Source organism: Rhincodon typus, chromosome 11 (assembly GCF_021869965.1).
Source record: "Rhincodon typus isolate 14 chromosome 11, sRhiTyp1.1, whole genome shotgun sequence".
NCBI classification, from domain to species: Eukaryota; Metazoa; Chordata; class Chondrichthyes; order Orectolobiformes; family Rhincodontidae; genus Rhincodon; species Rhincodon typus.
Window position 1 is genome coordinate 67,847,583 of NC_063342.1, and position 18,631 is coordinate 67,866,213.

An 18,631-nucleotide genomic window follows, 5' to 3' on the forward strand; every position below is an offset into this window, starting at 1 on the left:
ACTTTTCCCTGCAACCACAGGAATTGCTACACCTGCCCCTACACCTCACCTCCATCCCAGGCCCCAAGAAGACTTTCCACATCAAGCAGATGTTCACCTGCACATCTGCTAATGTGGTATATTGCATCTGCTGTTCCCATTGTGGTCTCCTCTACATCGGGGAAACCAAGCGGAGGTTTGGGGACCGCCTTGCAAAACACCTACGCTCGGTGCGCCCTAAACAACTGCACCTCCCAGTCACGAACCATTTCAACTCCCCCTCCCGTTCCTCAGACGACATGTCCATCCTGGGCCTCCTGCAGTGCCACAACGATGCTACCCAAAGGTTGCAGGAACAGCAACTCATATTCCGCTTGGGAACCCTGCAGCCCAATGGTATCAATGTGGACTTCACAATCTTCAAAATCTCCCCTCCCCCTACCGCATCCCAAAACCAGTTCAGCTCATACCCGCCTCCCTAACCTGTCCTTCCTCCCACCTCAAGCCCCACCCCCATCTCCTACCTACTTTTCGCCCCCTTGACCTGTCCGTCCTCCCTGGACTGACCTATCTCCTCCCTACCTCCCCACCTACACTCACCTTTACTGGCTCCATCCCCGCCTCTTTGACCTGTCTGTCTCCTCTCCACTTATCTTCTCCCCTCGCCATCTTCTATCCGCTTCCCCCTCTCTCCCTATATATTTTAGAATCCCCTTCCCCTCCCCCATTTCTGAAGAAGGGTCTCGGCCCAAAACGTCAGCCTTCCTGCTCCTCTGATGCTGCTTGGCCTGCTGTGTTCATCCAGCTCTACACCTTGTTATCTAATGTGATAAGTCTGATAATTTTATCGTTTTTGGTTTGAAGTAATTTGAATGACAAATACCCTTGAAGTCATAAGGAAAATATGAGAGCTTGTGACAGGTTATGAATATTGTACCGTTCTACATCTGTGAAAAATGCATCATTCGCTTATTTTAGTTTTCAATTTACTCAGCTAATTGATTCCTGAATCAGCAATGAAGAATGGAAAGCAGTGTTTTCAGATATTAGGATGGTGTGGGAGTGTATCTATATTTGGAATGTGCTGCATTGCATCTTCTAATTGATACACACGGTTGTCACTATGCATCAGTGGTGAAGGAGTGAAAATTTAAAGTAGTTAATGGTGTGCAGTCTGCTTTGTCCCGGATGGTGTCAAGCTACATGTGTTGTGGAGCTGCCACCATTCAGACAATTGGAAACCATTTATTCACACTACTCATTCATGTTTTGTGAATGGTAGACTAAATAGAGAGTAAGGAGGTGAGTTACCTGCTGCAAAATACCCTAACCTTTGACCTGCTCTGTAAACAGAGTATTTAAGTTGCTGATCCAATTAAGTTTCTTTTCAGTGGTGACCCTGCAGTATTTGATTGTGGAGAATTCATCAAAGGCTATGACATTGAATGTCAGAGGGTTTAGATACACTGGTTGGAGATGGTCATTGACTGATACTTAAGGATCCCAAACTTTATTGTTACTGATGTATTGCTGCATGAGGACATGAGTTTCTCATTATCTGCAGAAGGTAGATTGGTGAGAATGAGGTCAAATAAGTTCTGCTTTCATTAGGTTTTCTCACTACCTGTGAAAGGCCTAATTTAGAAGATTTGTCATTCAAGAATCACCAGGTTTGGTCGGTAGTGTTGTTACTGAGCCATTCTTGGTAATTGACATTTAAAGTCCTCCACCTAGTGTGCATAGTAATTCATCATCTGGGAAGCACAATATCAGTAGGAGCTCTGCATGCTTTTGTTTGACTTAATGTTGTGAGACTTCATAGTTTGAAATCAAATTTTAGATCAAATTCACTTCCATCTGACAGTATACTTCCACCGCTGGTGGGCCTGTCTTGCCTGCTGTTGGAAGAATCTGCACCATTGACTGAAAGGTAATTATTCTGAGTATAGTCATGTCAGGTGGTTGTGAGATTATCTGTCTCCCAATTTGAGCACAAGTCCCCGGCTAATTAGCAAGACAAAGTTTGTGGCATCTATTTGACAAAATATGACTTTGTGTCCAGTGTTTAGGTCAATGTTGGGTGTGCCATTTGGTATTATTGCTTCTCATAGAGGTTTGAGTGACTTGGTAGTTTGTTAAAGTCACAAAGTTATTGTGGGTCTCCATCCTGTGATGGCAGACTCCTTTTCTTAAATGGCATTTACTGAACCCCGATAGATTTTTTTTTTTTTTCAATAAATTAGTAGGTATTAGTTTTTTTGTTCCAGGTTTATTTCATGAACTGAATTTAAGATTCTTCAGCATGTTGGCTTTCAACTTGTTAATTTGCTTTTCGATTATGTAACATTACTACTAAGCCACCATATCCATTACACACTCAAAACATAATTAAAGTTCCTGTAGTACCTGAAACCTCCAATTTTCCAACACAGAGTTATAGTGCAGAAACGGGTTACCTAGCCTCACCAGCCTGTGTTGAACCTGCTAGCACCAAGTCTGTTCTTACCTAACATGCCCATCCTGTTCACGTAATCTTTTATTTCTCCCATGCTTTCAAATGCCTATTTGGCCCATCCTTAAATGTTGATACAGTCTCTGCTTCAATCACTAAATCCAGCCATGCTTCCACAGCCCCTCAGCACTGTTTAGCACTTAATCTTGCAATGCACAATCTTAATGTACCTCTCATTCTGATTCCACTGAAAACAACCTATTTCTATACTATTACTTAATAATTTCAACCACCTCCATCAAATTGTCCTTAAACTCCGCTGTTCTAATGAAATTTGTCTAATTGTTTTCAGTTTTCATTTTTACCTGTCTAAACTTTTTGTAATGCTCTTAAGTACTACAGACCTGCATCTCTATAAGTATGTGCACTGAGAAACTGGATTTCTACAATGGGTATGCTTTACATACAGTAACTCCATAAAGAAAAACAGTTAAACTCCCACAAATACCTGAAGAATTCGCCGGATAGAAGTTGATGCTGCTTACAGTTTAGTTGACATTACAAAATATCAGGTTGCAAGTTAACACTGAGCATTAAACATTTTCACAGCATTGCTTTCAAACCAATCCATTAGATGGATGGCAGGATTTCTGTCTCCCAACTTAATGGTTCTAAGTTTGAATCCCAGGTTATCTTGTCCCTTGCCTAACAAATGTGAATTTGATCGATTTTCAGCCACTGTATTTAGCACCTTTTGATATCTTCTTGGCAGAGCAGAATAACGTGTCTGACCAGAATAGACAAATAGCTTGTGAAGACATAGATTTTTATTCCTGTTTCCAACTATTCCATTACTGTGTAAAGGAAAACTACATACATACTGGAAGCAGTGTGCATTATTTGTCTCTTCCAGAAGAATGTACAGCCTAGGATGGATAGGAAGAGTATTTTGTGGCACACAGTTAAATACAACAAAGTTGATAGAGCAGTTGATCTTTCTCTTTTCATCTGTTTTGATTATTTGCATGTTTTGAAATTCTTTAATTCTACCAACAAGGCAGTAATAGTTTGTCTGGACGCTTCTTTTAAGTGTGTGTGTGTGTGTTTGTGTTTGTGTGTGTGTGTGTGTGTGTTTTGTTCCAGATTTATAAAGGTCCAGAAACAACATTTCAAGTTTCGAACCTCCAATTGAACTGTGAATATCGTTTTCGTGTGTGTGCCATTCGCCAGTGCCAAGACACTCAAGGATTTCATGATCTGATGGGTCCTTATAGTGCTACTGTAACATTGTACTCTCAGAGGAATGAGACACCAGCCAACAGTAGCAAAAATACCACAGAAGTCACAAAGACAACACAGACATTAAGCGATGAGCAGTGTGCTGCCCTTATTCTTGCTTTGTTCGCTATAGTCTCCATTTTGATTGCTTTCATCGTTCAATATTTTGTCATCAAGTAAAAAAAGTTTAGTATTTGAATGTCTCTCGCCATGTATTACTTGTGTTGTAATATCAAATAATTGTGGTTGATTATGCTTTTAAATTGATGCTGATATCCAATTGTTGTAAAGGCTCTTTGCCAACATCTCAGCTATTGCTCTTCCCCTAATTCATGCGTGTTACTGAAAGTCTGACTGTGTAGAGAATACCATAGAGATATGTTGAAGTATCAACAGTCTCCTACAAGAAATGACATCTGTGTAAGTCCAATGGCACTTTGCAAAATATCCCTTGAAGTAACTGTTTTGAGTGTTGATATGGCACATGTAAAGTTAAAGCATTGTACTGAGTTTTTTTTAAATAACTTTACAATGCGAGATCATGTGAAAATATAGAGGTGAGGAAGGGAAAATTGATGCACTTTAGTGCAGTCTATTAAATATACTGCAATAACAGAAATTGGGGGTGTTAAATTTTGTGTAGCAAGTCAGGTAAAATGCATAACAGTAGTGAACCCAAACTGTGAAACTTTGAATCTTTAGTAGTTGTGCAATTCCTACCTCTTCTAAAATGTAGCCTAAAAATTGAAGAGGGCCACTTTGTACTAAATTGCCAGTAAACATGAGAGAATATGATTGTGTGGGTAAAAATATGATAGGTTTGAATATTCCAGTGCCAAGGTCTTTGCAGCACTGAAACAAACTAAATTATCACTTTTTTTCAAAATGTCCTGCACAAAGGTTATAATGTTTTTATTCACTGCTTCACAAATTATATCTCAGGCACTTCTTAGCAGTTTTTTTTTTTAAGCAAAGAAATGCTTCACATTTCAAATCATTATTGAGAATTCAGCTTAAATACATAACAAATTTAATAGTTACTTCATAGGCCTCCAGAGGTAAAAGTTAATCCATAAGTGTGCAACACTATACTTTGGGGGAAAAAAAACACTAACCGCATTGAATATCTCCAGAACAGCAAAACATTGTTTTGCAAAGATCTTCAGAAAGAAAATAGTGGTGTACTACATTATTGATTTTTTTTTAAAGTATGCCAACAATGATGCAGTTAAGTACTTTGCAATTGTTTGAAGTCACACATCATCTGGAGCTACACACCATTGGATAGGAACCCGTTCTGGACTAATATTCAGTTATGCTTTTTAGTATCTTTAAAAACGTCCCCTTATTTGCACATTATCTCTGAATCAGTTCCGTTAAAGAATACCTGGATTTGTTAGAATATCACTTGTCTATCAATTATTGTTTTACTTATCTAATTAGTGCAATTAATTCAAATGGGTTTTTTGTTGCAACTGATTTTATTTATTACAATTATAGACATAAAATGCTAGTTAACTAACACATTTTGTGGTTTATGTTGACAGATACATTGTGCTGCAAATTATTTTGTTCTGATGTACCACGTTATTTGATAGAGGGAATGGGTAATATGAAAGTTTGGTAAGATACACAAGCTGTGTTCAAATGGACCTTATACTTCACAATGCAGAAGTTTACATTTCCCTTTTCTTTTCAGTTGAGCAATGTTTTGCACTTCAGTGTTGGTGAGTATCACCCAATGAAAGTGTACTTTGCATCTCAGCTTGGAAGATTGCAAACACTGAGTGTTTTGTGACTGGTCCTTTCCCCTAGCCCCTACCTGCTTAAATATTTATGGATTTTGCTTTTCTTTTAAATGGACCTGTTTGACAACCAGAGAAAGATCTTAAATCAAATTGGGAGATACACCATTTGTTTTTCCTAAGTTTTCCTTGGCTTTATTTTAAACCAGTCAGAAATTAAATATTCTTAACATATAGTCTCTTTAAAACTACAGCCTTAATTACATTTATGTACTTTGCTGAAATTATTTGCTTCAGTGGGATTTTTTTCATATACCCACAAACTAATGTGATACATGATTTCTATTGTACCACTATCTTTTTTAAATGTATAAAGTATTTGGCCAGCTGGATTCCGTAAGAGGTTGTATGAATGTTTGATTTTTGATGGCTGCATTTCATTGCTAGTGTGGGTTCAATTTTAAAACGGTCTCCTGAACTTGTTGTAAAAGCTGGAAGAATTTATTTTGACAGTCAAAATTCAAATTCATTCCTATTTTTGATAGTTGCATATAATCAGTCATTTATAAATGTAACTGTATTTTCCATAATCTCTCATTGCAGTTTTCTGTATTGAGGATAAGTGATTTTTAAATGTAACTAAGCTTCACTGTTACCTCATTGATTGTACATTCCAAAAACTATTGAAACTTTTGAAACCATTCCAAATATATGACATATCACTTGTATCATATCAGACTTAGTACTGATAATGTAAAGCTGCCATTATATGTTTAACTCTTAAATATATATCGAAATCCAAACAATAACTCAAGAAATGTATAAAACAAAATCCATGCACAATAAACAGTGTCTGATTCTTTGCATTATCTGTTGTTTATTTGATAACTTGGCCATTATCTAAGAAATTGTAATACTTGCATATTAGCTTCAATCCGATTTCATTAATTTTAAACTGCTTTTATTTTAGGAATTGAGTAGATATTCACTAAGGAAAGACTGAGCTTACAGAACCTTTTTACAAGTTGTTGCAAGAATAATCCATGTAAAAGAAGTGTAAAATTGAGGACTGATATATTTTTCAAATTGACATTAAAACTTTTCAGATCAAACTAATTGCAATGTTTGATCCCAAGATTTGATGAGAAAATGTCTGATTAGGCAACTACAAGGCCTGTCACTTTTCCCTTAGAGTAATACAGAGTGTTGGATCCCAAGGTTCTAATGCCTTTATCTGAAAAAAGTAATAGTCAGGAAAAAAAAAATGCACCGTTAACTACTTTGAGATGAGACGTAAGGATACAAATCCTGACACTGCCAAAGTTTTGTTTACCCAGTATGAAGAAGGCTTCAGTTCAATACAGTTGTGGCCCATTGTCCTGTATAAATCCACAACTCCATTCTTAGTCAACAAATGAGTTAGTTTCCTCCTGTTGTCGAAATACCACTGTGTTGAAGGTGAGTGTAGACATTGGAGATTTCCATGAACAATAGGAAAGTTATAATCTGGAGTATTTTTAGATTAGATACTACAGATTGCTTTAGGTAATGTGCTGAAAGGGTTTCTTCCTTTTGTGTTCCTTGAATGATGAGAGGATTCAACTGCACCCTGAATTTAACCAAACAAACTTAAGCAAGGACAAAGTCAAGATAAGTGTTCTAGATTCAGATGATAACAATCATAAACAAGTTCACATTATCAGAAATGCTAAAATTAAATATTTGCACTACATCTGTCTAATTCTCAATATCACCCAGGTGCTATTGAAGACTAGCATAGACTGCTCCTTTTCTTTTATTGAAGGAATTGTGATTTATATCGAATAGCCTTAATTCTGATTGTATAATGGAGGGAAAGCCCCCTTCTGTAATGGTTAAAGTAAACGAATTGAGGATGTGGCATTATCATTGCCAGAAATTAACCAGGACCAGCAATACCTAATATAATTGTTACAAAGGTTATGTACTTAAAGCAAATAGCTCACTCCTAATCCTTAAAGCATTTACAAGATCCAAATCATAAATATGCGCCACTTATTTAGCTGTGCAGTTGTGACACTTGAATTGCACTCAAATCAGTATGGGAGGTAATCGAAAAATGATATTATCACTACACTATTAATCCAGAAACCTGAGTTGAATCCTGCCATGGTGGAATTTGAATTCAATAAAAATCTGGAATGGAGTCTAATGATGACCATGGAAGGAAGCATTGTTGATTGTTGGAAAACTGATCTGGTTCACTGCTATCCTTACCTGGTCTGGTTTTCCATGTGACTCCAGAATCACAGCAATGCTGTCTGAAATATTCTAGCAGGATGCTCACTGAAGCCACTCTCTTTTTTAAAAAAAAAAAATTGCAACCAGATGCACACCTGGCATTGTTGGCAGAAATGATAATAAACACAATCCTCCAAAGTCCCTCTTAATATTTGGGGAGAGCTGCCTCTCAGACTCAAGCAATGCCTGGAGGATGCATTGATGGTGGCAAGAACACAATAGTCTATGGATGGGAATTCCAATATCAATGGCTCAGCAGCAACATAGATGTGTCAGCACTGCACCAAGCTCGTCAAGACCTGTTAGAGTGAGTCCGTGACAGGTGGTGAGGGAACCAACGAAGGGAAAAACATCTACAACCTTATTCTTACCAATCTGCCTGCTGCAAATGGTTCAGTTCATGACAGTATCAATAAGGGTGACCACTGCACTGTCCTTGTGAAGATGAATTGCTGCCTTCACATTGAGGACATCTTGTATATCATGTTGTGTGGTGTAATCACCATGCTAAAAGGAACAGACTTACAACAGATCAAGCAATTCCAGACTGGCCAGCCATGAGGCACTGTGGACCATAAGTACCAGCAGAATCGTGCACATTCTGCAGCCTCATGGCCTGGCCTATTCCCCTGTTCTACCATCACCAACAAATCAGTGAATCAGCCCTGGCTCAGTGAAGAGCTGCAGGACAGCATACCTAAAAATATGGTGTCAACCTGGTGAAGCTATAAAACAGGACTGTATAGGTGCAAAACAGCTTATCAGCAAATGAAAGCTGAGAATACAGCTAAGTGATCCCACAATCAACAGATCAGATCTAAGCACTATAGTCCTGCCACATCTAGTCATGATTGGTGGTGACAATTAAATTTTCTGAAGGAGGAAGCTCCAGAAATATCCCCATCCTCAATGATGGAAGAATCCAGCATGTAAGTTGGAAGCATTCACACTTAGAAGTGCCAAGTGGATGATCCATCCTGACCTCTGCCAGAGGTCCTCAGCATCAGAGATGCTAGTCTTCAGCCAATTCACGTCATGCATATCAAGAAACGGTTGGAGGCACTGGATACTGCAACGGCTTTGGACCCTGACAACATTCCAGCAATAATACTGAAGATTTGAGCTCCAGATCCCTAGCCAAGCTGTACCAGTACAGTTACAATCCTCGCATCCATCCAACAATGTGGAATTTTTTTTCCCCTCTATTCATCCATAGGATGTAAGCATTGCAGGCTAGGGCAGCATTTATTGCCCATTCCTAATTGCCCAGAGGGTAGCTATGAGTCAACCACATTGGTTTGGGTCTGGACTTACATGTAGCTCAGATAGGTAAGGACAGCACTTTCTTTTCCCCAAAGGGGCACTAAAGAACCAGGTGGATTTTTCTGACAATCCACAACAGTTTCTTGGTCATCTTTAGATTTTCAGATTAATTTAATGAATTCAAATTCTACTATCTACCATGGCAGGATTCAAACCCAGGTATCTCCTACACACAAAAAGCATGACAAATCCAACGCAGCCAAATACCACCCATCCGTCTACTCTTAATCATCAGCAAAATGATGAAAGGTATCATCACCAGTACTATGATGAAGCACCTGCTCAGCAACAAACTGCTGACACCCAATTTTTTTCACCAGGGCCACTCAGCCTCTCTGCTCCTATGATGCTGCTTGGCCTGCTGTGTTCATCCAGCTCTGCACCATGTTGTCTCGGATACTCCAGCATCTGCAGTTCCTACTATCTCTCCACTCAGCTCCTGACCTCATTACAACCTTGGTTCAAATGTGGAGATAAAAAGTGGTGGAAGTGTTTGACAATGACATTTTACAAGAATAGACACTTATCATTTTCTCATTGTGGTTTATGGGCTGTGTACAAATTAGCCACTGCATTTTCTACCCTAAAAGTATCGACTTGTACACTTGAAAAGTATTTTAACGACTGTGTAATGCTCTAGGGCATCTTGAGGGCACTAATATAAATACAAGCACTTTCTTATTAGTTTCACGAATTCAATGCATTGGCAAACCAGTTGAATTGTAAACAAATATATCTACACAAATGCGCACTAGCAATTCCTCTGCATGTATAACTTCCTAGTGGTGATCTCCTGGTGTATATCAGCAAAGATGTATAGATTCCAAGATCACAACCAGTAATTCCAAGTCATACAGTGAATCATTAAAGATCCATTTGGGAATTATGAACACTAATGCTGCGAACTTTCAAGAAAGATTTTTCACTTCAATTTCTTGATTGTTATTATTGACATAGACCTAGAGATCAATGCCTGTTTTTAACATGTAACAGTGGGTCTTAAAAGCAAGGCTTTGGTCCAAGAACGTAGGCAACTTCCGTTTTCATTGATAGATTTAGTACAGGATTTTAAACAAAAGCAATGTGTAATAGTTGGCAGAGATTCGTATAGGAGGATATGATTGGCAGATTTATCTAATTTCTCAAACATTTACCAAGACTAATCTGCTTCCGTTATGATACGTTGAGCAGTTGTGTTTACACATCTCCCTTTTGAGAATTTGTTTAATTAGTGTAACACCCTCTAGTGTCCAGATTTAATAGAGCAGCTGGTTAAACAAGACTTCTCATTAGTAACAAAAGCAGCAAAGACTAAAAATACATATAGTAGATGTCATCATCTGTATAGATCAATGCTAGATGAAATTTTCAGGTATGTTTGTAACCAAATGTGTCTTTTTATAGTGCTGGCTATGCACTTATGATCTATGTACTTCCAATTGTCAGAATTCTCTTTTATTCCCCTTTTATTTGTGCTTTTCATCACAGTGCTGTCCCCCACATGCATTAAGTATGACATTAAAAATTTGGTAGTACGAGGTTTTTAACATGGAAAATAACTACTCTTAAGTCTTTGCTTCCAGTGTGAAACAGTGAGATTTGAGCATTAATCACCCGTATTACACCTAACATGGAAACAGAACAGGACAGTCCTTTAATTTAATATATATTTGTGGCTGATTCCAGTTGCAGTACTAACTTATGCTTTGTGCCACTGACTAAATACAGAATTGCATTCTGGGGGAGGTGTTTTACTTTCTCACTGAACTCCTTAAAATCATGCTTACCATACATAAAAAAGATAATAACAGTTGAAGAATAACCTACAGCAAATCTAAAATACTGGAGTACAATGTTATTTGCAGAACAGTGTTTACGATTCCCTAACATAACTATCTCTCTTCAGGCTGAACACCAAATTCAAAAGAATGGTCTGAAAAATAGAATATAAACTTTTTTTAAGAATAGGAAATACTTTGGTATCCAAGTGGCCTGTTCCTCGTTCAACCACATCATTTGCTCCTCATCACATTCCACTTCATTTCCATCTAAAAGAGACCCAGTAAATTGCTTATTGAATCCTGCCATACTTTTCCCTTTAGTAGTCTGCACCTGTATTATTTGTTATGTGAAGAAGATCCCCCTTTCAATTTTTCTTAACTGTTACTCAAACTCTCTCCAACTGTGGAAATTTTATTCACATTTATGTATCATAAAGTTAATGGTCAGTTCGTTATGGCAACTAAACTAAGATCAATTAATATAAACGCTGGCAATATTATTTGTATCAAATGACACCCCAAATTAAATATGTCCCCAAACCCCAAAATATCCTTCAACTCTCTTCAACTCTCTTCTCCCCTGCTTAAAACACCCCTCAAACATCCTCTTCCCCTTCATAACCCTTTATCTCCCAAACACGGTCAAATTCCTCCTCCCCCCCGAAAACTGCTTTGCCCACTCCCCAAAAACCTTTCAAAGACTCATTTATCCCTGAAATACCACCACCAGTTTCAAAACCCCCTCTATGATTCTATAATAGGATTACTCAATTTCATGAATAGTCGTAGACATGACCATTATGCACCCAAACTATTTTGAAACCCAAATTGATAAAAGGATTATGTAGGGTGGCTTGCAGTGCAGCTGTAGTGTCCCTACTTATGGGCTATCTGTGTTTAAGACCCACTTGTCTGAAATATTGATTAGAAGTACAGGAAGATTGGTTACATAGTGGATCAAACATTGGCTTTTGGGTGCTCCAGATTCAAATCCAACTCAGACTAGGGATATTTCTGTCAGCTGCTGTGAGGTTTTCATATCCAGTAAAATGGACATTCAAATTTCTGGAACACGTGTATCCAAAACTAATTAGCAATCTCAGTCAGAACTAGGAGACTGCAGATGCTGGAAGCTAGAGTCAATAAATGTGGAGCTGGAAAAGCACAGCGGGTCAGACGGCATCCTGAGGAATTGGGAAGACAATGGTTCAGGCTGAAACCCTTTGTAAAGAAAGTCATAATCCTTCAGAGATAATATACATTGTTTGGCAGAAATTATTGTTGATTGTTACAAGAATTTGAGTGAACTATGAAATCTGACAGCTTTGGTACCAGTTTAAATGATGGCAATATCATTTCTCATCTTTTCAGGTTTTCTGTTCCTAAGAAAATTAGATTTTTTGGGGGGAAAAGGAAGGACATTAGTTGCAGTGTAATTAGAGATGCATTAGAGTTATCTGGAACCTGGCTGAAACTCGCAGAATTTTCCTTCAAGCTGGTCACAAGTTTTTCACCTTTTTTATTCTGTTTTCCCCAGGAGTTGGCATTATTAATCAATGGTGAAACTGGAGCATTAATGAATCTATTCATGCACTTCTTAATATGATTAGCAATGACAGTATATAAAATCAGCAGAAAGCTAGACACAATTGCCAAATCCAAGTAAGATACAGCATGAACTGTCTTTTGTTCAAATAAAAATTGATCTAAGTTCAATTAGAGCAATATAATTGTATCATCACAATGTGAAATCAATACTTCTATATTAAAAATAGGAAGATGTATCTATTGAAAACAGACATAAAGCTTTATAAATATCATTCAAAGTAAAACCGATGCCAGATGTCTTTGCAGTTCATGAATGAAATTTGCAGAGCAGTTGCCATCAGAATTCTAATGTTACATCCATAATCAGTTATAGAATCCCTACAAAGTGGAAGCAGGCCATTTGGCCCATCATGTTGGCACCGATCCTCTGAAGAGCATTGCTACCCCATAACCCTACATATCCCATGGCTAAACCACCTAACCTACACAATGGAAAATATAGCATGCACATCTTTGGAGCATGGGAAGAAACCGGTGGAGCTGGAGGAAACCCACGCAGATATAGGGAGAATGTGCGAACTCCTACACAGACATTTGACCGAGGCTAGAATCGAATCTGGGTCCCTGTCGCAGTGAGGCAGCAATGCTAACCACTGAGCTGCCGTACATTCAACTGCGAGGATTTCAATTTAGCTGAGAATGTTGTCATCTGACATATTGATAGAAATCTCAATAAAGAAACATGACTCAGGCTGTTGACTCATTCATGTCTGCAATATTCGCCTGCAATGTAATCTTAGTTGGCATCTCCACCCAGCAAAGTTCCAAAGCAGCCATTTGCAGATCCCATAACTGAAGAGGCCTCCAACCTGCTAGAAATGTATCACAGCATGCCCTTCCCTTTATTGTCCAGTCAACATAATTGTTTCTCAAAAAATATGAACTATATAAGCTGTCCATTTATTGAATTATGTAAAGCTTTAATTTGTTCAAATCCATGACTGGTTCTCACTGGTGATCACTAAATGACTGGATGTGGGGACTGTGTAAGGGAAAATATTCATGTCTACAGAGGAACATTTGGGATAATGCTGTGTCAAGTAATGACAAATTACAATGTCAAATACAGCAAAGTTCATAATGAAACAATCGTACAATAATACAAACCATAAATTCACTGAGATTTAGAATCATATGGCAGTTGTTCAGATGCTGCTGAAGCTATACCAAAAGAAATGACACCTCTCTGAATGTTTTAGTGCATGCTGTAACAATAACTTGATGTTATTGCATATTCCCTTATCACTGCATTCATCATATCAAAAGTTTTTTGTTGTTTTTAAAATCAGCAGTCTGCACAATCCAGAAAACTTTATTATCACGTCACATTTAATATTGGTTGAAAGCAATTTATTGGTTGTAATTAGATACTTCCTGCCATGAGATAAGTTCATTATAATGAGTAAAGAATATAGAAAAATACAATTAGTGCTGAAATTGACAAACCAAACTTTATTTAGATTGATCCAAGTTGTTATTGGTTTCGAATAGGTGCACAAAATTAAAAAGCACACTTTGCATATGAGCCATGTGTTTTTTGTTCATTCACAGCATCTGAGTGTTGTTGGCAAGGCCAGCATTTGTTGTACATCTTTATCTGTCCTTGATAAGCAGATTTGGGATGGTAACAGATTTAACTCTATCCGAGTGTCCCTATTAAAAACATTTCGTTTAGGAAAAAGGTAGAGATAACAAGGTGTGGAGCTTCATGAACACAGCAGGCCAAGCAGCATCAGAGGAGCAGGAAGGCTGACGTTTCGGGCCTAGACCCTTCTTCAGAAAAAAATTTTAGGAAAAAGTCTATTTTCAAAAATCAAGCCAATCTACTAGCCTTATAACTAAATCCTTCAATATCCTCTCACAGAGATGTGTCTAGTTGCTTTTGGAATTTATTCTACATTTTGATTCAATGTAATTTTTGAATTTTGAATCTAAGTAATTTTTCCCTGGGAAATCTTTGTATTTCCTTCCTATTCTTAATTGTCTCAATTTTAATTTGTGTTCCCTGGCATATGTATCTATGAGGTACGTAAACTATTGCTCCTCATCCTTCTAGATATATCCATAGACTTTGACACACTTGATCATAACCATGCACCTCCGATAGTTCTCCAAGTGGAACTGCACTCACCTGATTTAATTCTTATCTGTCTAATTGCAGCCACAGAATCACCAGCAATGATCTCTCATCCGCATTGCCTCTCACTTACCTCTGGTGTCCCCAAGGATTTAACCTTAGCATCATTTAATTTCCGAGCATCGAGTCGATGCAGGTTTTTGGGAGCCATTCCAGTCAATTCCATTCCCCTACTTTATGCCCAAAGCCCTCAAATTTTAATTCCCTTAACTATCTAATTTTGTTTTGCATTAATTGATCATCTCTGCTTCCATCATCCTCACAGGTAACAACTTTCAGCTCATTACTACTCTCTGTGCAAAAGCCCAAAATCTCTGTCCCCTCATCTTCGTAGCATCCACTAATAGGAACTCTTTATCTAATCTGTCATGACCTTGTAACTGCTGCCAAATCTCCTCTTAATCTCCTTTGTTCAAAGGGGGAACACTTCCAATTTCTCCACTCTAACATGGCAACTAGAATCTGTCATTCTTGGAACCATTCTGGTGAATCGCCTTCACATCCTCTTAATGACCTTTATATCCTTTTTAAAATGTAATGACCAGAATTGATGCAATACTTTAGTTGAGGCCAAACCAATGCTTTATAAAGGTTGAGCAAAACATTCCTTCAGGGTCTACGCCCGAAACATCAGCCTTCCTGCTCCTATGATCTGCTTGGCCTGCTGTGTTCATCCAGTTCTACACCTTATTATCTCTGCTTTTGTACTGAATATCTCTACTTATGTAGCCCTAGATTCAATATGTTGCCAATGCCACATGCTTTGCCAACTACTCTCTCAAAATGCTCCAACATCTTCAAAGGTGTCTGTTATGTACTTCCCTTTGATCCTGCACACTGTTTAGAAATGTGACATTAGGTTTGATTTGCCTTTCCTTATCTCTTCTGCCAAAATGCATTATTAAATTCCACCTGCAATTTGTCTGTCCATTCTATTAGTCTACATTTGTCACATTGTAGCCAATTGGTATCAGCTTTGCTGTCTGTCACACCTCCACATTCAGTATGATAAGTAGATTTTTAAATTTTGTTTTGAATGCCTGAGTCATTTTGTCAAAAATGGAAGCGATCCTAACACTGAGCCTTGATTAATATCACTGTCGACCATCCTCCAGTCTGGTTTGGTGATGACACCAACATCTCCGTCAAACTCTCCACTCTGTCTATTTTATCAAGCTGCATGTATGGCATCCAGTACTAGAGAAGCAAACATTTCCTCCTATTAGATATAGAGAAGAGTGAAGTCATTGCTTGTGGTTCTCTGCCCAAAACTGTATCCCTCCCTGACAATACTTCATAAATTTGGTTTGAATTTGACACTGAGATGAACTTCCGACCATGTATTTACACCATCGCTAGAACCACCTATTTCCATATCCCTAGTATCAACCAAATCTGCCTCCCTTTCAGCTCATCTGATGTTGAAAGCTTGTCTTATCACCCTGCTAATTAATTATTCCATTGCTTGATCTACCTCCCACACTCTACCTTCTCTAAATGTAAGGACACCAAAATCTGCTGCCTGTGTCTTAATATACATCAAATTCCATTCAACTGTCATCCATAGCCAACATGAGCCAAAATGACTATTACAAAATGATCTGGGTTTTACCACGGCACTCTCTGTAAGATCATGTCACAAATATGTTATTGCGGCTACATTTTCTTGTTTTGCAACACCAAACATTTTGTTGGCTGTGAATCACTTTTGAACATCCTGAAGATGTAAAAGGAACTACATAACTGCAAATTCTTTCTTCCAATAATCACAAATCCTGATATTTGGAATGGTTCTAATGAAAGGTCATTTAACTGAAATGTTAGCCCAGAAATTCCAATCAATCATTTATCCACTCCTGATCAGATGAAAAGAACACAGACTTACATTTTGATGACATGTGCCCTGGAAATTCCTTGACGGGATTCTTCTATTAACAAAAGGTACTGTCCTGTCCAGGGATCTTCACAGTCAGCAGACGAGAAGATTGGCAACAGAAACTATGCTTACCTTGTGCAACACTAACTATGCTATGTTAAACATTTAAATGTCCAGAAGCACAGACAGCTACTTTGACAGCTCTGATGTGAGGGTGAGTACTTAGGTAAGTTAGGGACAGATAGGTGAGAGTGCAGAACACATTTGGCTTGGGTAGGAAGGGTGCCAAGTGGGTTCAGGATGGTTGGGTGCCAGGTGGCTGAGGGGATGGGGCATCTCGTGGGTTTGTGGGAGTAGAGTGCCCGGTGGGAATTTTGAATCTGGTGGGGGAGAGAATGCATTGGGTCTGGATTGGCAGGAGTGCTGGGTCTGGCTGGGAGTTGGGGGGTGGGGGGTGGTGGGTAGGTTCTTCTGTTATCCTATTTCCTTTTATTTTAACTGGCATGCAGCATTTAGAGAGAGGGAGTCTTTACTTGTACCACAGGGGTAACTTGAAGATACTTCTTTGACTCTGATCGTCACAGCACACTGGTACTCAAGACTGTTCAGTTCCACTACTATACTCCAGTAAAGTTGAAACTGGCTTTTTAACATCTGTCCTTGCCTGTTCTTCAAAAGGAAAAACACATGTGTCTGCAGTTTGGGACATAATGCGTATACTTGCTGTACCTAAGTACAGTGAAAAGCTTTGTTTGCGAGCAGTACAGGCAGATCATAGTAAGCATGAACATACAGATCAAAGGGTAAAAAAAACTTGGACAGAGTAAGGCTACAGGTTACACCACACAGGACATGCGCTAGGCAAAATCAACATTGATATCTTGTTTATGGTGTGCACTGCAAACACAAAATCCCAGTGTTGGAGGGAGTAAATGTTAAGGTGGTGATGGTGCCAAACACATCAGCTGCTTTATTCCAGATAGTGTTAAGCTTCTTGAGTGTTGTTGGAGGTGCTCTCGTCCAGACAAATGAGGAATATTCCATCACACTCCTGATTTGGATCTTGTAGATGGTCAACAGGCTTAAGGGAGTCAGGAGATTACTGACGCGTTGCAGAATTCCTAGCTACTAAACTGGTCTTTCAGCCACTGTATTATTGCGGCTGTTCCAGTCAGTTTCTGGTCATAACTCCCAGCATGCTGATAGTGGAAGATTGGCTAATGCCACTAAATGCCAAGGGGCAATGATTAGATTCTCTCTTGTTGGAGAAGGTCAATGTCTGGCACTGTGTTACACTGATGTTGCTGAATGCTGAGAGTATTCTGTTTTGATTTTTTTTTAAATTTCGGATTTCAAGCATCTGCTATTTTTTATTTTGCGTTTGTCAGTCTCAGATTCAAACAATTTGGATTTTCTTTTGTGTTAATTCAGTTGAGCTGAGCCCAAGGCCAACCTTTCAATCATAGGTTTCGGAAAGAGATGTCTAGCTGGTTCTGGGAAGTTTCTAAGTTTGCGGTTGTGTTTCAACAAACCTTTCCAACTCCAGCGGGGAAAGAAAAATCCTCCCAGCTTTCGTTTGATGTCTACAGTATTGCCAAACTTTGGACATAGTTACACCATTGCTTTTCTTCACGCGCCTTTTAAAGTCTCAGGTCTTTTCAGAATCCTTGCATTTTTGCCTTTAATCCACATCAATTAGAAAAAGTTACGCTCCGATGTCTTTATTATTACTTCGATTTATGGAAAACAATGATGGACAAATGTGTAACCCTGTGAAGAAAAAATTGTAACTTCTATTGTATAGAGAGAATGGAGAGATTGAACCAATGCGTTCCGTTGATGAATTGCAGACAACTGTTAAAGTGAGTTTCGCCTTCTCTGTCGTGTGTCTGTTGCAAAGACAAGGGCTGCGATGTATTTGGTGTATTACCAGGAGGAAGATAATCATTTTTAATTGCGCCGACGCAATGATCCCTCCCTCTCTATAACCCACGCCAGAAGTTAAAGCTGAGAGGCGATCTTTGGGGATGCAATCTCGTTTGAGCAGTGGCTTAAGCCCCGAGCAAGATGGAAACTGTGTGAAATTTTGTTGTCGGTTCAATCCTGTGCAAGTCAGGCGCAAGAGAGACACAGATCGCGCCTGTTCTGCCTGGAGGCTTTGCTTGTATCCTT

At 38.6% G+C, this 18,631-nt stretch overlaps 1 protein-coding gene across 6 annotated transcripts in view; it reads left to right on the forward strand.

Annotated features, from left to right (window-relative positions):
• The window catches only part of fndc3a (fibronectin type III domain containing 3A), a 138,629-nt gene that overhangs the window by 102,062 nt on the left and 17,936 nt on the right, over positions 1–18,631 (forward strand). For 3 of the 6 annotated variants that reach the window (XM_048602785.1, XM_048602786.1, XM_048602787.1), the window contains one exon: positions 3,575–6,320. The exons of 1 other annotated variant lie outside the window; for it this stretch is intronic. In XM_048602785.1, the coding sequence (XP_048458742.1) occupies positions 3,575–3,889 (315 nt within the window). In that variant the 3' untranslated portion in view covers positions 3,890–6,320. Of the gene's footprint in view, positions 1–3,521; positions 6,321–18,631 lie in introns of those variants that run through there. 2 more of the 6 variants (XR_007263196.1, XM_048602788.1) reach the window with 2 other exon arrangements.